General features: G+C 43.2%; 1 protein-coding gene across 3 annotated transcripts in view; it reads left to right on the top strand.

Moving 5' to 3' along the window:
• Window positions 1–21,667, top strand: part of ZNRF1 (zinc and ring finger 1) — an 87,952-nt gene that overhangs the window by 52,896 nt on the left and 13,389 nt on the right. For all 3 annotated transcript variants that reach the window (XM_043981921.1, XM_043981920.1, XM_043981919.1), the window contains exon 2: window positions 10,686–10,781. In XM_043981921.1, the coding sequence (XP_043837856.1) occupies window positions 10,686–10,781 (96 nt within the window). The remainder of the gene's footprint in view (window positions 1–10,685; window positions 10,782–21,667) is intronic.

The raw sequence follows: 21,667 nt of genomic DNA, 5'->3' as shown, positions 1-21,667 counted from the left end.
CATGTTTAATGTGGTATTTGGAGTGGAGCATTAGCAAATGAAACTTTTCTTATCAGCTTGGAGCTTTATCCCAGTTTTTTTGTTGTTGTTGTTGTTGTTTGTTTGTTTTGAATTTTGCTCCTTTGACTGGAGAAGCCCACATCTGGGAGTTCTTTTAAGGGGCTTAATTCTACCAAATGAATCATTTTAGACCAGGGTATTCTTATCCCTCCCCTTCCTCTCCCTCCCCGCCCCCCCCCCCCAGCTTTTACATGAGAAAACATGTGCCCATAGCTACCTCCTCCATTGACTTGCATTAGCTGAGCCCAGAGTGTTGAAAATGTTTCAGTAAGAAGGTGTGATCTTTGCTTTAGGAGGAGTAAAGCCTGGGCAAGGAGCCTGCCAGCTAACTTTCATTTTACCAAATGGCAAATATCAGTCTACAGTGGAAAAATGTGCTTAAACTGCTAGTTTCTGTCCGATAGAGTAAATCAGAATGTTTTGATTAGACAATTAATAAGATGGTCCATAGATGACTCTGGCTTTCTGGTGATTTTCTTCTTATTCAAAGGACTTGCCTACATTAGAAGGTAAAGTGTTTGAGACGATCAGGTTTTCCATACAATGCAGAAAGTATCACTTAGTGAATATAAATTCCATTTTCCAGTAATCTAAATACTGTATTCAACCTGATCCATTGGTAATAGTTGTACATTTTTTCCATTCTTGGCATTGGCTATCTAGACAATAAAGTGAGCAGCAGGTGGCTTCGGAAGTCCAGAAATAAACTATTAACTTAATATAGGATCACCCTTAAGGAACTTAACATATGTTCTTTCCCTCTGTGTCCTTCACCCTTTTCTTCCTCCCCAAGCATACAGATTTCACTTATAGTTTGGTCTCTTGACTGAATCAAAAAATAATTTGGGGCCTGAAAAACTCGTGAAACCATAGCAAGGTAAGTCGAAGTCAAAATTTGTTTCATTTAGGAAAGTCCATTGGAGAGACAATAAACAATAAACCTCGTGAGTCTTGACAGTAGGATTGTTGACCTGATTAAACACTGCATATTTCCTAGGGTTAACTTTAAGTGACTTGTCTTGGGACATTCCATTAAGTCCCATGGGTGAAGGGGTCATGGACTTCTCTCTTGGAATTATAATTATCCTCTTTGCCCTTTTTAAGAAAGATGGTTTCTTTCCCGACTCATCCCTTGGGAAGTAGAAGGAAGGCTGGGAAATTGTGCTCACAGCTGGCGTGATGAGTATGCTTCGGCAACACCCAGGAGTAGAATTGAAAAGTCCTTTCTTTGTGTGCTCTCCTGATAGCATGTGGAGAGGTGTAGTATCTAGAAATGAGGTGAAAATGGGGAGCAGCATGATGAGTATTTTATAGCTGGACTGATGTTTCCCAGTCCAGCTAAAAAAGAAAGTTTATCTCGCTTGTAGACAATTCCAGATGACTAAACATGCATCAGCCCTAAGAATTCTGTACACCTTTAAGTCTTCCATCCTCCAACTAATATTCTGGTTGGGGAACAAGTGAATGGCTTTCAAACAAAAAACAAGGCTTTACCATCTATATCTTGTTAGGTTTGACCTAAGAAAAAATCTTGCTCAGGAACATCAGTTAACTGTCTGATGACTTAAAGCCATCATGCTGCTACACCCTAACAAATACCTTAGGATCTCACTTAAGGCCATTTTGGAATTTTTGACCTTCTCAATGTTGTGACTTCCCAGGGAAGCAGCATGGTACAATGGAAAGATCCCGGGATTTAGAATTAGTGACCTGGGTTTAAACCCCCCCATCCCTGCCACTTACCACCAGTGTGGCCTTAGGCACGTCGTTCTATCTTTTTGGACCTCAGTTACTTCATCTGTAAAGTATTGTGGGACTGGATGACTTAATGTACCTTCTAGCTCTAAGTGTTTGAGCCTGTGACTATATTGAAGTGAAGTTTGATCAAAGGATCAGCATATGAACCTGTTCTGTTTCCCATTTTTATCAATGATAGATGAAGGCATAGATGGTCAGCTTATCAGAGCATAAAGCTGGGGTAAGAAAGCAGACAGCAAGCAAATTTGTTAGGTGAAAGATTTGCAATCGAAAGAATCTCATGGGTTGGAATAATGGACCCAATTTAATAAGATGAAATTCAATATAGATAATTGTCAAATTCTGCACTTAGATTTTTAAAGATCTACTGTAAAAGTACAGTGAGGCAAATGAAAAAGACCTCTGGGCCTTTTAATGGAATGCAAGCTCAGCATGAGTCACAGACGGCGGCAGACTGTTTCAGTCTTCAGCCAGCTGCATTCATAGTGCCATAGTGTCCAGAATAATAAAAGGAGATTATCATCCCACTCTACTTTGTTCTCCAGAGAACATACCTGGAGTATTGTGTTGAGTTGTGGGCACTACATCTATTTCTATGTCAGATTGTATTTTTGCCCAGTTACCCCATAAAGACAATTTTTAATATTCTTTTTTTTTTTTTGAGTTCCAAATTTTCTCTCTCCCTCCTTTACTTTCCTCTTCCTTGAGACTAAGCAATTTGATATAGGTTATATGTGTTCAGTTTTGGAAAACTTATTAGTCATGTTATGAAAGAAGACACAGACCCAAAGGAAAAAATACATGAAATAAACTCAGAAAGGGAAAAACAGTATGCTTTGATATTCATTCAGACTCTATCAGTTCTCTCTCTGGAGGTGGATAACATTTTTCATCATGAGCCCTGGGTCATTGTATTGCTGAGAACAGCTGAGTCATTCACAGTCGATAGTTGTACAGCACTGCTGTTACTGGTTCTGCTCATTTCATTTTGCATCAGTTCATATAAGTCTTTTCCGGCTTTTCCAAAACCTACCTGTCATCATTTCTTATAGCACAGTAATATTCCCTAATAATCATACGCCACAACTTGTTCAGCCATTCCCCAGTTGATGGCCATCCACTCAGTTTCCAATTCTTTGCCACTACAAAAAGAGCTGTTATATTTTTGTACAAATAGGTCCTCCACCCACCCCTTTAAAAAAAAATCTCCTTGGGATACAGACACAGTTGTGGTATTGCTAGATCAAAGAGTATGCACAGTTTTATAGCCTTTGGAGCATAGTTCAAATTGTTCTCCAGAATGGTTGGATCAGTTCGTAACTCCACCAGCAGGGCACCGCATCCAGAGGAGGATGACGATGGTAAGGATACTGGAAACCTTAATGATTGAAAGAGCTGGGGAAAAACTGGAAAACTGAGGCAGCCAGCAGTTAATTGGACTTGCCCAGGGGCACACCACTGTCAAGTTCCTGAGGCTGGATTTGATTTCAAGTCTTCTTGACTCCAGGCCTGGCACTCTATACATTAAGCCACCTAGCTGCTGATTCTGTGACCGCTTATCGAAGATGTTGTAAAGGAAATTCCTGCCCAGATATGATCTAGACTTGCTGATCTGAGGTCCCTTCCACCTCTGAGATTTCCCCTTTCATCTCCTCACCAAAAAAACAAACCAAACCCCAAATGTCTTTAATTACTCTTCTGGGTCTTTCTGTGGAAAAATACCAGGTTAGGGAGTGCACGGGGAGAGGAAATACACCTCTATTAGTCATTAATGGCCAGACATTAATGGCTTATGACTGTTGCTTCTGGGAAATATGTCTGCTTTCCACTTAGCTGAAAGGATGTTTAGCCCACACCTTCCCTGCCACCCAGGAATGCTCTAGGAAATGGGATGCTTGCAATCAATCAGTAAACATTTACACACTGTCCATTTCTTCATTCATCCCTTACATGTCTGAGAATTCTTCCTTGGGGAACCTGACAACCATTTTTTGTGTAGATAGACTCATTGGAGCTGCTTCATTCCAAGAAGCTCCTGTGCATGCTAAAAAGTCATCTTTTGAAGAATACTTCTTTTGGTGTCACTTTGGTGCCTGACACACACATGATCTCAACTTTCATCTTTCAGCAAACATTAGGCACTGTGTAGAGCGCTCAGCTCAGTCCTAGGAGAGATATAAACAGAGAAAGACCTGGCCCCTGCCCTCATCAGAACTCATGCTATTTAAAGAAGGAACTAAAGAACAGAGAAAATGTTTAAGGATTGAAAGACAAGTAGAAAATAGATCTTTGTTTAAGAAAGATGGGAATCTACTCATTGACCTCCCTCTGTGGGTGAGTGATAAAAAAGTGATTAATACTTTTTATTACTTTACTTTTTATAAAAGACAAAAATCTTATTTTTGCCTTCCAGATTTCCAAGTGGTGAGACTAAGGCCCAAATACTGGGTTGAAATGGTACAGTTTCTCTAGATTAAAACCACTTCTCTTTCAGTCAGTGGATGTCTTCTACACTTGGGTTAACTGAAATGAATGCAGAAGGCAGGCCTCATTCCCCCACAAATCTTGTTCCATGACCCAATTAAACATAGTTGGGTTCTTAGACTTCAACTGAAGCTCCTCAAAGAACAACTGGCCGATTTAGGGAGTCCCATCATGGCCTCACCCCTCCCCACTGCAGAGAGCCCCTCCTGACGATGTTGGCAAGCCCGCCGTGCCTCCTCCAGCGCCAGGTGGGCCCATCCTTGCCTGAACGCCTGCCAGTCAGTACACCCTCTAACGTCCAGCCACACTGGCTCCCTCTCTGCTCCATCTGCAGTTCCTGTGCCCAAGATGCTCTTCTTCACCTTCACCTCTTGGCTTCCCTTGCTTCCTTCAAGTCTCAGCCCCAACAAACTGCTAGTGCCATCCTCTCTGAGATTACCTCCCATCTACTCTTCTTAATCCAACTTTCTTCTGGTCATTGAGTTGCTCCAGTGGAGAGAGTGCTAGACCTGAAAACACAGGAAAATACAGGATGCTCATTAGCAGTGTGATGCTGGGCAAATCACTTGACTTCTTTGAATCTCAATTTCCTCATCTATAAAATGGGAAGAATAATAGTTCCTACCCCACAGGGTTGTTTCAAGACTCAAATAAGGTAACATGTAAAGTGCTTTACAAACTTGAGAGTTATGTAGAAATGCTGGCTGTTATTATCAGTAGTAGTAGCAACAGCAACAGCAGCAGTAGCCATGGTAGGGGTGGTGGTGGTGGTGGTAGTGGTATCATCCGCAGTAGCCGGCTCATAGTCAAGGCTTAATAAATGCATTTTGATTGCCTTTCAGTAATAATGAGACAGTTGAAAACAAGGATTTTCAAATGTGGTCTACACCTTGATAGCTTTGAGTAGTTGCCTTACTTTCATTCATTCTCGTATAGCCCTTCTTTGAATCAGAATTGTGAACACGTTTCAGGGTTAGTTTGTTCTCATTTTGGCATCATGGTACCTCCATGCAGCTTCTTCAGAAGTCTTACTCTGCTTTTGGCTGTGATCTGTGTTTTCACTTGAGTAAGATGCTAAAGAAAAGCCAACTGTGGGGAAGGATGAATGGATAGCTAATGGGAAAAAGAAAAAAAAATCCAAGTCTTCATCATGCAAGGCCTTCTGATTTGTTTTATATCAGAATGGGTAATTGACCACTGAACGTGCAAGGGGAGAATCAGGGATCTCATTCTGTCAGAGAGTAAGAGATTCTTCCTCACTGCAAAGTCATCAGGTGTGGGACCTTTGCAGAACTTCATGCCAGGCCCATCATGTCATTGGAACCTCGTTCAGAAAAATTCATCAGGAGGTTGGCCACAAAGTGGCTGTCCTTAGCTGAGGCAGAAAACATTTGTGGTCCATGGAAATGGTGGAAGGGCTCACACAAAGGAAAACAAGGGCCCCGAAAGTATCGAAGGGAAGTGGGGATTTATATGGGGCCTTTGAAAAGAGGACTGAGGCTCTGGCTTCCACTGGCTAGGTACTGCATAATTGTGCAATGGTTTCTGGACTGCCTCTGCACATACTGTTGTTATTCAGAACCTTAAGAAAGCTAAAGAAGCTAAATCACAAATGGAGAAGAACTAGGAAAATAGTCTATTCCTGAAGAACTGGACTCGATCCTGTATTAATATATAGGCCTTCTCCCCCCCCCCCCAGCAAGAAAGAGCTTAATCAGGTACCCCCTGGTAGAGCTGTAGTCTTCAGTTTGGAATGTCACCTTTTTATTACTGTCAGGGTTGTTCTTTTTAGCATCTGCTTAGGGGACCAGTCAGTACATTATTGGCCACTTCCAGATCTCTTTGGGGACAGGTAGGCCATATCACAAGCCCAAAGGAGCAAAAGTAAATCTCACGTGGGATGTTTGGGAGGCTTGTGGACTGTAGAGTCAGAAGTTGGAAAAAGCCAGACCTGTTGATTCTCTCCTTGACCAAGAGGATTCTGGAGCTGTAACTGACCCACACCAGAGCACCAAATGAACTATGCAGTGTTATGGGGGAGGAAATGGGGATCCACGGCAACTGCAAGAGACAGTGCCCTAGATTATATGCAGAATCTTAAAGAAGAGCAGTCAGTCATGTGCTTCCCCTTTGAACTTCCAGCTGTAATAAATCCATTTAATCAAAGCCATGAATCAAGTCCTATTTTATTTATCTTCAAACACCATAAGGATATGACAGGAAAAGAATACTTCTTGGCTCACAACCAAGAACTGAATGAGGAGAGTGGCATGATGTCTGGTTCCTCTCTGGAAGAGGCTGGGCTAGAAGGGTGTCTAAGCCAGCCCCTAAAATCTCATCCTATCCTCTCCTCCCCTCCCCCTTCTTTCTATCCTTTACCCCCTGGTTGCTTCTCTTGATTCTTCTGACTGTTCATCCCTTCAGGTGATCCCAGAGACAGGCAGAACTAGGGCAGCTGTTAAAATAGCACATCAGCATGAAGGAGGGAGGGTGGAAAATGGAGCAATGTGCAGCAACCACAAGATTTGGAGAAATCAGGTCTTAAAGGAGAAGCTTAATTTGGGGATGTGGAAGTTGATATTGATACAGACTGTCACATTTATGCAAATAAAATGGGCAAAGCCTGAGACTAGAAGGCAGATCAGCCATTCCAGTGAGATCTTAGGCCTTTATTCCCTGTCATAACTGTTTCCCTCTCTGTCAAATAGGAATGAGCATCCAGTCCATTTTCTGCCTCCGTTCTGAGGCATTTAAATGATAAGGAAAACGTGTTCAACAAATATGGGGTAGCTTGCTGAATAAGTAATAATATTATTATCATTGTTGCTGCTCCTGCTGTTGTTACTACTCCTGGGTTCATTTCAGTATCTTTGAAGGAAAAGGATCTTGAAGTTCTGTGAGGCCTAGATCTAAGTTCCTTGAGACTGGGAAGCTCCAGCAGGGAAAACTTCCTCCCTGACAAGGAAGAAGTGTGCATGCTGAAGGACAAGAGCCAGATGAGCTCTTGCAAATCTAATCTGATCACAAGAAGAAAAAGGGAATTTGGTTCTTCACTTTGAACAGACAAGGTCCTATTTTGTCCTCTCCTAAGGAGCAATCCACCCTTGATAGAGCAAAACGGGCAAAGACCTGGCTTTTGCATAATTCAGTTCATTCCAACAGATTTATTGAATGTTCAATACAGTCTACTAGATGAGAGAGATAAGGGATAAATTAGATGGAGCAGAATAATTGGACTTTCTGGGTTTGAACAGTTCTTTGAAAGTATCATGGCTTAATATCCTCCTAGCTTAACTACTGTTTCCCAAATTCCCCCCACTGTTCCTGAAAGCACATGAACAGAAAGAGATTTCTCCACTCCATTTGTTGGTCCCCAGCCTTGTCCTAACCAGTAGCAGGAGCCCATGAATGACTCGGTGAAAACTTTGGACTTAATAAACTTGGGCCAGCAGTCATGTGCTAGGAAGTGTTTTCCTTTATATAGGTCATTGATACTTCTTGCTGCTATTCAGAAGTGGGTTTGGGGTGAGGCTGGAACATCGGCAATAGTATGAATTTTAGTACCCCATAGTAACTTACCTGCGGTCCTTGCTAAGTAACTTTCTGAGAACTTACCCAGCTTTCGTGGAGATGGGAAGGCAGGTCTGTGGTCAGAAACTCCTGGGAAATGCTTTGAGGTCTGGCTTAAAGTGTTCTGTCTTTAAGCAGCATTATGTTTCTTAAAATTGAAGGTTAACAAATAACATGCAATAGGGATCTATAGATAGGTCTTTCATTTGACTGGGGCTGGCAGAGGTGTTTTTCCCTTAATTGGTATCCATATTTCCTGGTTTTTTAACATCCGGGTAGACTGTATCATTTTCTGTCCCTTAGTGATGTTTAGGTTAAACGGAACTGAATTTTAAACTAAAAAGTGAATGAGGGAATTTGTTCCTGTCCCAGTAGACTGTAAGCCTTAGAGGACAGGGACTCTTTCATTTTTGTCTATCTATAGTGGCCCAGCACAGTGACTGATTACATGGTGCTAAGTACATATTCTTGGTTTTTTGTTTGTTTTGTTTTTGTTTTGCAGGGCAATGTGGGTTAAGTGACTTGCCCAGGGTCATACAGCTAGTAAGTGTCAAGTGTCTGAGGTTGGATTCTGAATTCAGGGCCTCCTGAATCCAAGGCCAGTGCTTTATCCACTGTGCCACCTAGCTTCCCCCACTAATGCATATTCAACTGAATCCCAGTCACCAAATAACCTTTCAATAAAGTACACATGAAATTAGTTTTTATTCCTTTTGGATATAAGATATAACCTACTTCTTGCATTTTGCCCTTTAACTTCTTGTTAAAATGTGACTTGCAAATTAAACTTACAAAATGGATGGTATATGTAGTGTCATTTGGGGTGCAAATCTGAGATTCTTTACCCCTTTTCACCTATCAGCAGAACTTCCAGAAAAACCAAAATGCCTGCCTAGTGTACAATAGAAATTACCAGGGTCCAGGTTCTGCAGAAGAGAATGCAGGAAGAGATAGAGAGGCCAAGAGTAGGACTAAAAAGTTGGTATTAATAATACTTTACAGAGTACTTTCGCAAACATTCTCATTTTATTACCTACTTATCTAACCTTATCCTTCCTTACTCCTCTAGAGGAGCCTTTATTGCAAGACCGTGAGGGAGGGAGAGAAGGTAAGAAAATGGCAGAGATAGGCCTCCAGTTTGAACTGTCTTGAGCAAGGAATTTCAGAGTCAGAGGTGAAGAAGAGAGGATTCAAGCCTGATGGATGGCCACGGCAAATAAATGCGTAAAGACAAGAGCTGGAGCAGCGTCCTGTGCAAGGAAGGTTAATGCAGCTGGATCCTAGTGAGAGTCAAGTACATAGGAAAACTGGAAAGATGGGAAAGGTTTGGGTTAGAAGAGTTTTAAATGCCAAAGAGGATTTTTTATACTCCGTCTTGAAGGTAATAGGGAGCCACTGCAACTTAGCAAATAGGAGAATGGCATGATTAGACAGGGAGTCTGATGAAAATAACTTTGGCAGCTGCATGGAGTCAGTGAGACTAATTCAGGGGCTGTTACAGTAGTCTAGGTAAGTGGTCATGAAAATGGGTGTTAGGATGGTAACTGGAGATGGAGAGAAGGGTTTCTATACAAGGAATGCTCTGACAAAGATTTGAGCGTGAATCAGCCGTTTTGGTTGAGTGAAAAGTCAAGGAGTGTACTAAACTTGGGGGCCAGGTCGACGAAAGACAAGGGTCGTGGTGCCCTTGATAGTAACAGAAAAGCTAGAAAGAAGGAATGCAATTTGGAGGAAATCCCCCATAACAGGTTCAAGTTTCCAGGGAGTTGCAATACACTTCTTTTTTGTTTGTTTGTTTGGTGTTTTGGTTGTTGTTTTGTTTTATCTTTGTTTTTTTGTTTTTGTTTTTTTTTGGGGGGGGGCAGTGAGGATTAAGTGACTTGCCCAGGGTCACACAGCTAGTAAGTGTTAAGTGTCTGATGCTGGATTTGAACTCAGGTCCTCCTGAATCCAGGGCCAGTGCTTTATCCACTGCGTCACCTAGCTGCCCCCAAGAAATACACTTCTAAAGCTTAGTCAGACTTTGTATGAAACTCTGAAAGAAGCCAGGGGCTGAATCCTTCAAGGGCTGAATTTAATGCTCCTGTTTACAAAGCCAAGGCTTCTTTGTGCAGATCTAGGGGTAGCAACAACAGGGTGCAGGTCAGATAGGAAGAGGTTAGCTGCATTCTAAACCCAGAACATAATTCATTGCCTTTGCGAGATATTCCTGTTTGGTAGTTGACAGAGACATAGATATCTTGAGCCTGTACAGCCAGAGAGCCAGACCCCTGCTTAGTCAGTGAGGGTAACTTTGCCTTCCTTGTCCGTGATGTGTAGGAGGAAGAGGGTGGGAAGGGCCTCAGAATATGAGGTAGGAGTGCTGATGGTGTCTGCTTTTAACTAGGTGCTTCCTTCCCCCAAGCTTATCTACATCTCTCCTCTCTGCCTAAGTGTGGTTGGGGGGTTGGGCTGCCTGCTATAATTCAAGAGGTGATTATTCATGTCTCTTATTTTGAGGTCTCCTCATTTTTGCTGCCCATCTTCTCTCCCTCCCCCCCGCCCCTAATAAAAAAAGCAGAACTGAAATCAGACATTTTGCTGCTGTTTGTAAAGCATTAGTGGGAGAGCCGAGGCAAGGGGGAAGTTTGGTGAGGATGGGGCTTTTAGCAAGCTAGGATGTTGAAACCAAGGATGAAAGTATTGAGTGAATGAACAAATGAGTAAATTTGATTTCTCCCTGTGATGATGGTTAACTGAATATGTACCATAGTTAGTGTGCACATCTTTGGTTTAGAAAAAGACATCTCATCATGTTTTCTTCTCTCTTTCAGGTTTCAAGTGCCCAATTTGCTCTAAGTCTGTGGCTTCTGATGAGATGGAAATGCACTTTATAATGTGTTTGAGCAAACCACGCCTATCCTACAATGGTAAGAACAGGCCTCGATTCTCTCCAACATTTCTTCAGGACCCAAAGCAGCAGATTCCATGGGGAATACCAGTCAGTGGCAGAGATGTTCAGGTGTTCTCTGGATCAGAATGTTCCGAAGCCCGAGTTGTTTTCCAAAGCCTTTCTGCTACTGGAGAAGCCCTTCTGGCAGGAGTGTTTGTGTAGAGCGGAGAAAGCTTTACACAGTCAGGGAGCTAACAAACTCCCCAGACTGGTTCAGTTCCAAAGAGGCTGGCCATGGGGGGAAGGGGAGAGGTCTGAGGCATGTGGCCTAGGCCGTCCTGGAGAAAAGGGGAAGAGATCCACAGGTTGGGTTTATTCAGACTCGGGATCACTCACACTCTAGCTGTTTAGTTTCTGGTCATTTCATACCCTTCCTTTCCCCAGGTCTTTTTGACATGAAAGCTTGAGTTAAAAATCCTTCCAGCCACACTTTTTGTGGCATCTGGATGGTATCTAAACCAAACTTGGACCCTCTAGGAATGCTGTACCTCCTAATCATGACCTTAGAGCATGACATGGATAGCAGCGACCAACAGTGGGACTTTCCACATTGCACAGCTAAGTCCCAAAGAGAAAGACCCCAGGTTACTAAATATCCCATTTATTCTCCTCGGGCTTTTCTCTTGGGGGCCAGGGCTATGAAACCCTAGTTGGTACAGTGAGATGATGCTTTGTGGCAACTTCTGAAGGGAGGACAGGACTCTTGAATGAGGAGATTTAGGGAGAGATTGTTGACTTTGGTTTATGTGACATGCTAGAGGCATGGTACCTTGGGTACAGAAGACTGTTCATTAGTTTTATTTACCTTTTTTGTTCGTTTGTTTGTTTGGGTTGGGTTTTTTTGGTGAGGCAATTGGGGTTAAGTGACTTGCCTAGGGTCACACAGCTAGTAAGTGTTAAGTGTCTGAGGCCGGATTTGAACTCAGGCCCTCCTGATTCCAGGGCTGGTGCTCTATCCACTGCGCCACCTAGCTGCCCCTGTTTTATTTACCTTTGATAAGCACTTAGAAGAAAAGGGCTGAACCAACTTCACCTAAGCAGCCGTTTGGGACCCTCCTGGGAGGGACTTGACTATCTGAACAGACCTCCCTCAGGAGGCCCCCACTTTCAAGGTTGCTGCTTACTTTTCTTCTGCATCCTGTGTTTAGTGAACAATATTATGTTTAGCAGGGAATTATTGCACCCTCTAAAATAGGGAGAGAGAAGTAGTCCTTAATTAACTGTATGTACTCCTAGACTTAGATGGTATATTCTGGCTCTGAGATTTAAGTTTGCTTATACCTTGTCTTGCTTATATCAGCATGTATGAGTCTTACCAGTGGATTCTGGGCCACCTTTAACATTAGTCTAATTCAGGCTAAATTGCCTGTGAGAGATTATTATTACCGTGTTGACACAGATGCATCACTTTTTTCCCCTGTTCTGTGAAAATGGAGTGGATGCTCCATTGTTGTCGGTGCTTTCTGTTTGACCCCTTTCTTTACTACCTTTTAACATAGTGAGATTCTGTTATCTAATTGATGATTGGACAAAGGATATGAACGAGCAATTTTCAGAGGAAAAGTCCAAACTATCTTAATATTCCAAATCACTAATGAAAGGAGGAGAAATACAAATTAAAGTAATTCTCAGGTCTCATGCCCTCACACCCATCAGATTGAAAGAGATGACAAAAAAACGGAAATCAGACAGAAGGATTGTAGGAAAACAGACCTGTGAATGCACTGTTGGTGGAGCTGTGAATTTGGTCAGCTGTTCTGGAAAGCAGTTTGGAACTGTTCCCCAAAAGTCACTAAACCGGGTAAACCCTGTGACCATACTAAGTCTGCCCATTCCCCAGAGAGACCAAAGAAAGTGGGAAAGGACCCAAATGTTCCCAAAACATTTATAACAACTCTTTTTTGTAGCAGCAAAGAACCAAAAACTAAGGAGGTGCCAATCACTTGGGGAACTACTGAATAAGTGATGGTAAAAGAATGTGATGGAATCAATCCTATTGTGCTATAAGAAATGGGGATGGAGATGGTTTCAGAAAAACCTGGGGAGACTTGTGTGAACTGATGCAGAACCCAGAGAATGATAATATTGTAAAGACAACTATGAAGATTCTTTTCAGTTCGGTAACCAACCATGATTCCAGAGGACTCTACCTTCTCACAGAGAAGTGGTGGATTCAAGATGTGGAATGAAATATCTGTTTTTGGGACATGGCCAATGTGGTATTGGCTTGTCTGCAGATTTGTTAGAATGATTTTGTGTTTCCAGGAGGTGGAGGGAAAGAAGAATGGAAAGAAAATAGGTTTATTACCTATATCCCTTCTAAATTTGCCCTGGGGGAAGGGAGCATTGGTTCAGTCTCTGCTCCTGAAAACATGGATCTGTAGTCATATCTCTCTAGTTTCATTTGATGACCTCATCTAGATGTGAGAGGGCTTTTAATTAGTAGGCTAAGCTGTCACCTATGTCCTAAAAACCTGTAGATGAGTTATGGGCTAGATTGGACCCAATTCTGACCTTACTGATTATTTTCATCAGAGTATGCTACTTAGCATTCCTCTCCCCTGGGGATGCTTTCCCTATTCCCTGAGAACAGCTGTCTGCCATGTTCTTAATCTATTGCCATGTATGCCCTGTGTTACCTGTCTGACTTGTCCGTTCACATTCTCCTGTATCTTCACAAGCCCAGCTCTACCCATTGGTGCTCTTAACGTGGGACCCAGGGTGAGGGGTAGACAACAGAGCAGTTTTCTGAGCAATAGCACATCACACAAGACTTTCTAATCTCCCTTCCCAAATACATATAGTAGTTTCTTTTAAAACAAGTCTGGTTGTAGCAGAGAGCTCTGTCAATCACTGTCTCCAGTAGCTGAACACAGAGGCAGCACAGGATGATCAAAAGGTCTGGTTTCTAGTCCTGGCCTTGATACTTGTTAATCATGTGATCTTCAGTAAGTCACTTGACCACTTTGAGCCTCAGTTTTCCTTTTTTATAAAAAATTGGTTGTAATACCACCTACCCTTCCTACTTGGGTGATATGATGAGGACCAAGTAAGATAATAATATGAAAGTGCATTGTAATTTGTGAAGCTCTCTCCATATGGAAAGGAATCATTAGATCCAAAATTAGAAAGTCATCCTCTACTCTTAGCTCTCCCTCACATTCCATATCCAGCCAGTTTCTAAGTCTTGTTGATTCTACCAGCACATATATACACAGCGTCTCCCTAATTCAGACTCTTTTTACCAAGACTATTATAATTATTAATTGGCCTTCCTATCTCCACATTCTTCTCTTCAATCCATCCTATACATGGCAGCTAAATTGTTAGGCCTAAGACGCAGGTCTGACCATGGCATTTTCTTACTCAAGAAGCTTCCCTCTTGTCTCTAGGATAAAATGAAAAGTTCCTCTGACTCCAACCTGTCATTCTTTAAAAAAAAAATACTCAGTGCTCTGCAAACTTTCTCTTTTTTTAAATAGTATTTTTATTTTTTCCAATTATATGTAATGACAATTTTAAGCATTCATTTTTACAAAATTTTGAGTTCCAAATTTTTCCTCCTCCCTCCTTTCCCTTTTTCCTAAAATGGTAAGCAATTTGATATAGGTTATATATGTGCAATCATGTAAAACATATTTCCATATTAGTCACAGTTGTGAAAGAAGAAACAGACCAAAAGTAAAAAACCAGCAAAAAATAAAGTGAAAAAGTATGCTTCCATCTGCATTCAGATTCTGTCAGTTCTTTCTCTGGATGTGGAGAGCATCTTCCGTCATGGGTGCTTTGGAATTGTCTTGGATCATTGTATTGCTGAGAAGAGTTAAATCATTCACAATTGGCCATCACACAATATTGCCATTACTGTGTACACCATTCTCCTGGTTCTGCTCTTTTCACTTTGCACCATGTTATATAAACCTTTCCAGGTTTTTCTGAAATCTGCCTAGTCATCATTTCTTACAACACAATAGTATTCCATCACAATCATAAACCACAGCTTGTTCAACCATTCCCCAGTTGATGGGCATCCCTTCAATTTCCAATATTTTGCCACCACAAAAAGACCTGCTATAATATTTTTGTACGTGTGTCCTTTTCCCTTTTTTATGATTTCTTTGGGATACAGATCTAGTAGTGGTATTGCTGGGTGAAAGGGTAGGCACAGTTTGATTGCCCTACTCTTGGTATTCTGAGTGATACCCCTGAAACTCTGGGGTGCAGAGAAGGTACCAGCCTGCCTGGCAGAGGACAGTGGAGGGTTCTCATCCAGGACTGCCCTACACCAATAAAATCACAGGCTTGGAGAGAGCTATATGGATCCAAGATAGAAACAAACTGCACTTAGGGTTAGTTCCCTAATATTAAGCTCCCTTGGTGCATTAGGCATGGTATAAAATCATAATCCCTGCCCCCTAGAGGGTTATGATCTGTCAGAGGTGTATGCCAGTTCAATCCATCTTTAACTTTTTTCTAACAAAGGGAGTAGCTGGGAGGCCAGGGAACACCACAGTGCAAAGAGCTCTGGGCCTGAGTCAGAAGACCTGGGTTCAAATCCAGTCTCAGACACTTATTAGCTATGTGGCCCTGGGCAAATCACTTTACCTCTGTCTGCCTCAGATTCCTGATCTGGAAAATGCACTCTTAGAAAATACACTGTTATGGTATCATTGTTGTTATTTGTGTTTATATTTTACCTTCTTAAGGAGACAAGACCAAACTTAAATCTTCATCTTTTTTTTTTACCACCCTTCTGGCCATCAGCTGATGGTACTCATGCCGCTTTAAAGTTTGCCATGGGGCACTGCAGACATAGTATCTAGGATTAATGTTTAAGGGTGATAAGGCAGTAACTTCTGATACCTGTTGGCAGTATCTCTCAAGAAATAATCCGGGAAAAATTGGTTGGACCATTGAGGTTACTTTCAAGTTGGAAAAGGAAGGCTTCATCCCCAGGACCCATACATAGCACCTAGATCCTTTAGGTGTGAAGGACAGGCGCACTGAGTGTTTCCGAGGGGTGGGGGTGGGGGCGGCCGGGGGCGGGGGGCGCAGATCATCCTGGTTATGTAGGAATTGGGAGGTGTCGTTATGGAGAAGGAAGTTGCCATCATTTTACCTTTTCCATGCCCTTCAAGAAAGTTAGGCACTGGGACAAGAGGAGATTTAGGTTTAGCCACAGTTCTGTCCTTAACTAGCAGTGATTCTTTGACAATTTACTAACTCCCTGGGCCTCAAAATTAAAGTGTTGGCCTAGGTGCTCAATAAGGTCCCTTCCAGTTGTGAAGCATAGTGATCATCTGTTCCTCATTGTCCTTCACTAACCATATTCTGTTACTTCTCCCTTAGCTCCCATCCCCACTCTTCTCATGATCACCTCCTAGCCAGAACTTAGTCCTATTCCAGCAAAAAGGCCATTTTTCCTTCCCTGGTGTCCAAGTTTTCACCCTAGCCCTCTACAGGCAGCAGTGTGTGTCACTGTTGCAGTCATCCTTTCTGTCTGACAGTACAACTGGGCCACCCACCTCCTTCACTTGCATGGGTGATTGCATTTAATCTGAGCTCAGCTGCCTTTTATCAGTGCATTGCAATGATTGCATTCATATGTGAAAGTTTGTTCAGCTCTCTGATGATGAGTAGATACTGCCTTGTTGTCTGGGATTCTTTCTGTTTTTACTACCACAAAAAGTGTCACCATGAATGTTTGGGGGGGGGGTGTTGTACACCTGGTATATTCCCAGTGTTCTTGCTGAGTCAAAGGACATGAACAGTTTAAGAACTTTACCAAATAATAACAGACTGATCTGAGGAGAAGTGAGCACTGATGCCCAGGGAGGAGACTCATGGAAAAGATTGAAGGTGGTGGTGCCCACCCTGAGCCTTGAAAGATTCTGGGAAACCAACTGTATAATAGTTAATTCTCCATCCTAATAAGCCCCTTGATTCTCTTGTGACCCTGGGCCTGCCACCTAATGGCAGAGAGAGTAGGTTCGTTTGTCCATCGTTAAAATGAAAGAATAATCTCTAACAGTTCTCGATTGTTAAGGGTACGTTGCACATCATCAATCAACAAGCATTTATTCAGCACCTGCTGTATGTTAGGCACCAAGCTACAGCACTGGGGGTACAAAGACAGTCCCCACCCTCAAGGAGCTAGAAATCAAATGGGGCAGAGACAAATGTAAAAAACGAGGTTGAGGGGGCAGCTAGGTGCCGCAGTGGATAAAGCACGGGCCCTGGATTCAGGAGTACCTGAGTTCAGATCCGACCTCAGACACTTATTAGCTGTGTGACCCTGGGCAAGTCACTTAACCCTCATTGCCCCACCCCCCAAAAAATTGGTGTGAATTTTTGGTGTTTAATTGACAATATCTGGCATAGATAACATGTGGGCTGAGGAAGAGTGACACCAGAGTTTTGAGCCTGCTTGACTGAGAAGATGGTCGTACTCTTGACAGTAATAGGAAGCTGGGATGAAGACAGGGTTTGGGAGAAGAGATGATGAGCTCTCTCTTGGTCATGTTGAGTTTGATGCCTATGGGATGTATCCAGTTCAAGATGTCTAAGAGGCAGTTGATGAGGTGTGACCGTAGGTCAAGAGGGAGATGAGGGATGGATGTATAGCACTCCAAAAAGATCATAATTTATAGTATATAGGAAGAAAAGAGGGGAGGGCCCAGGACAGAGCCTCAGAGGACACTCACCATTATTGTTTAAGAGGTGGGTGAAGAACCAACAGAGGAGACTGAGGACCGGCTCTTCTAGTAGGAGGATGTGGGAAGGAAAGAGGGGCATCCGGGAGGACAAGGTACTTAACTGGAATGCTGATGGGAAGTTAAGAAGCCAGAGGATTGGGGAAAGGACAGTAGATTTGGCAAGTAAAAGACCTCTGGTCAGTTTGGAGAGAGCAGTTTCATTTAAACGATGAGGTCAGGAAGCCAGATTGCAATTAAAAGGAGAGGAAGTGAAGCCATTCAATATAGATGGTTTTCTCTAGGAGTTGAACCACAAAAAGGAGAAGAGAGCTTGCAAGGATAGTTAAGTAAGGCATTCTAAAGGATCAGAGAGACTGGAGCATGCTGCAGGAAGCAGAGTAGGAGCTAGCAGTTAGGGAGAGATTGAAGCTTAAAAGACCATGGGGATGATAGTAGGGGCAGTTTTTTGGAGAAGTTGGGAGAAATTGGATCAGGAGTACATGTAGGAAGGTTGGCCTGGGCAAGAAGAGCTGATAGGGGAGTGAGAGAGGAGATAATGAGGGAAGCCGCATGAATGGGGAGAAAGGAGAGCTCGTGGCAGATGGTCTCAGTGCTTTTAGTGATGTATGGAAGGAGGTCCATAGCTGAAATAGAGGATGGGGTGGGAAGTTGGAGGAGAAATGAGAATGTTTGGAGCAGCTGCCTTGGAGAGGGGAGAAATAAAATATCATGAGAGCCCACCTGAGATTAGAGAACATAAAATTGTAATGGCCACAGTAAACATGGTCTTGTGATTTTCTTTGGCTCTGTTCAGCAGCAAGTGATTAGGAGCAAAGGAGGTAGATGGGGGAAGTCATCTAGGTTTGGGATTTGGGAAGGGGGGGGCAAAGATTTGAGGAGAAGGTGGTATAGAGTTGAGTTGGTTCACCAAGGAGTCATGATAGAGTATGTCGAGCACAGTGGTCATGGTCTGGGAAAGAACTACCCAAAGTCAAGCACTGGGCAGCATGAAGACTGGGAAAAAGCCATTGAACCTAACGATGAAGAGATCTTTGGACATAAAGTCACTTAAGTAGAGTGTTGTAGGATTGTGAAGCGTGTGGGTGGGAGCAAAGTAAAAGCAGTGAATAAAACCGGCTCAGAGTAAAACAGGAAATTAATTAGCGTTTATGTAGTTCTTCAAGATTTACAGAGCACTTTGATCTTCTCCAGGAAGGAGGTGCTATTATTATCCCCATTTTACAGATGGGGAAACCAAGGTAGAGAGTGGTCAAGTCACCCAGGGTCACACAGCAAGGAAGTCCAGAGCTGAATTCGAAATCTACATTTTCCTGACTCTGGGTCGTGTGTTATTCTCTGTGCTCCCTGCTCCTTCTGTGTTGTCGTCTAATTGTTTCCATCATGTCCAACCCTATATGACCTCATTTGGGGTTTTCTTGGCAAAGATACTAGAGTGGTTTTGCCATTTCCTTCTCCTGCTCATTTTACAGATGAGAAGATGGAGGCAAACAGGGTCGGGTGACTTGCCCAGGGTCACACAACTAGTAAGTGTGAAGCTGGATTTGAACTCAGGTCTTCCTGACTCCAGGCCTGGTGCTGTGTCCACTGTGCCACCTAGCCACCCCACCCTACTTCCTCCGGGAGAGATACTACAATGTTTGTAGACTCTGAGGAGAGATCCAGTAGATAGGGAGATACTGAACATGAAAGAGAAAAGGAGTGGATGTTCGGATAAGCTCCGAGGGAAGTCATAAGGAGAAGCACAGACAAGCACTATAGTTTGGGAAATGGCATGTGAAATTCATCACTTGCATTTTTTTTAACAAGCAAGCAGCACGAAGTGGAGATTTAGGATTTCATCTACAACTCGTGTTTTAAGTATATAATATAATATTTTTGTGCTTAGACACCTCACTCTTAAGAGGTAAGAACATAGGATATGGGACACAAGTATGAAAAGTTGGCCTTCTCAAGAAAAAGATCCACTTCTTTCTTATGAACTAGAGCAAAGGTGATGGTGAATGGAAGAAGAGAGGATTTTGAGGCTTGGAATAAGGAAAATGAAGGCCCTTGTGGGGATGGACCGAACCAAAAAAAAAAATCTTTTGAGAGGTGGACTAGGGTTGGGGGCTTGAGAAAAAAGACTGACATAGGCAGTCAATCAAGGATGCATTAAAGTATCTCTTGTGTTGCCCTGAGAGCCCCTGTTGTGCGGGGAGCCTGGCTAGCAGGTATGTGACCTCCAGCAGCCTGAAAATAGGACTGAAAAAGACAGTGGTTGGGTGTGAGTTTGGGAGTTGTCCGACATGAATGGAAGGGACACCAGGAATTCAAGGGTAGAAGGCAAGGCCAAGTTGAACTGATTAGCTATGAAGGGAGGAGAGTGATGGTAGACAAGGGACTGGAAGTTGTAGTGAGGTTGAAGTACAGATGGAAGGACATGACTTCATGGTCAAAGAGAAGAATTCTAGCATTTTGTGTCAAGGGTGATAATGAGAGATGAACCATCCCTGTGGTTCATCCCCTGAACTGGGGGTAAAGATCTATATTGTGGGAGTTTGATGAACTGAGGTCAGGCAGTTTGGGAGGACATCAGAATCTATCTTGAAGCCCCCATAAGATGGCCAGGGATGGGGTAGAGAGGGAAGGCTATTTGTCAGAAATTGGATTTGTTGACAAAAGGGAAGGAAACTGATAGATGACTGCAGCAAAGATCCAGGTGATACAGATGGATGAGTGAACCTCAGAGACAAACGAGGTTGCAGAAAGGGGGAGGAAGGGAGACTAAAGTATTGATTTGGGTTTGGGCTTTTTAAGCATTAGATCAGCAATCATTAAAGCAAGCAAAGTGGGACCTGATTTACTGAAGTGGGGTGGGGAAACCTTTACATCCTTCACTGGGGCAAATACCGTATTTCCTTTTTTAATTTGTGCTGTCACTGTTTTTTGTTATCCATCTGTTTTTTTTTTTATTGTACTGGGTTCATATTGTTTTAATATTTGTCTTTAAAAAAAAACAAAGGGGGCAGCTAGATGGTGCAGTGGGTAAAGCACTGGCCTTGGATTCAGGAGGACCTGAGTTCAAATCCAGCCTCAGACACTTGATACTTACTAGCTGTGTGAGCCTGGGCAAGTCACTTAACCCTCATTGCCCCACCTCTCTCACCCCCTTCTCCCCCCCCTCAAAAAAAACCCCACTTAATATCTGTCTTAGAATGTAAGCTCTTGGAAGGCAGGGTATAGTTAACATTATAGCACCTAATCATCTATATTTAGGTGCATAATAATTGTTACTGGCTGCTGTTACAGCTGCAGGAGTCTGACTCCACTGTGGGTGTCGGGGTGCCCTGCTGAAAGAAGCTGCTCACCAAGCCTGGTGGGACTGCTCCACTTTGGAGGTTACAGATTGGCTTGGTCTGGGTGGCTGAGAGTAGGAGAAAGGTCTGCAAGAGGCTGTCTACAGAAAGTGGTCAGATTTGCAATCCACTGGCCCTAGACTACACTGACTATATTGTACCTCACAGCCCTGGAACGTTGTGAGTGTACGTCTGTCTCCGAGCCCCTCTCCTCTCCTCTCCCCCAGTAATCTAGGCCAGCTGTCAGTGCCAGCAGCAGAGTGGTACTACACCTTCCCCATCACATGGGAACCTGGCCAGCCAAATCTTCCTCTGCATACTGACAGTGGAAAGTCTGGGAGCAAAGTTGGGAAATGAGGTCAGAGGGAGGAGACTGTCTCTGTATCACTCGCTAGGGCTTTCTCCCCCTGGCTACACCTCCCTACTCAGTAAATTGTGGCAGAAATTTTTAATTGTCATCAGACCTGAAGGGAATGTGCATTCCTGCTCCCAGCTGCTGGTTTAAAAGGCAGGCAGAATGGGTCTCCTTTTCCAGATGAAGAGTTTGGATGCTTTGTTGGCAGAAAGATGATGTGCACATTGGGATTTCTCTCTCCCTCCTGGAATGGTTCGTTTCAGACTCCAGCAGAGTCTCATGGGCTAGGGGGTTGATCTTTGGCCAGAGATCCCTATAGCCCCCGCTGTTCCACCCTTCTCCTCCCTGAAATCAACCACGAATGACTGTGGATTCCCTGCAATCTGGCCCATTTCCTCTCCTCCAAATGAGGCTCCTCAGAGGTAATTTTGAGTTTGGCTCTACCTTCTCCACATGC

The sequence above is a fragment of the Dromiciops gliroides genome, chromosome 2 (assembly GCF_019393635.1).
Source record: "Dromiciops gliroides isolate mDroGli1 chromosome 2, mDroGli1.pri, whole genome shotgun sequence".
Classification (NCBI taxonomy): domain Eukaryota; kingdom Metazoa; phylum Chordata; class Mammalia; order Microbiotheria; family Microbiotheriidae; genus Dromiciops; species Dromiciops gliroides.
Note: the sequence above shows the minus strand (reverse complement) of the source record. Positions and strands in the feature narration are given on the sequence as shown.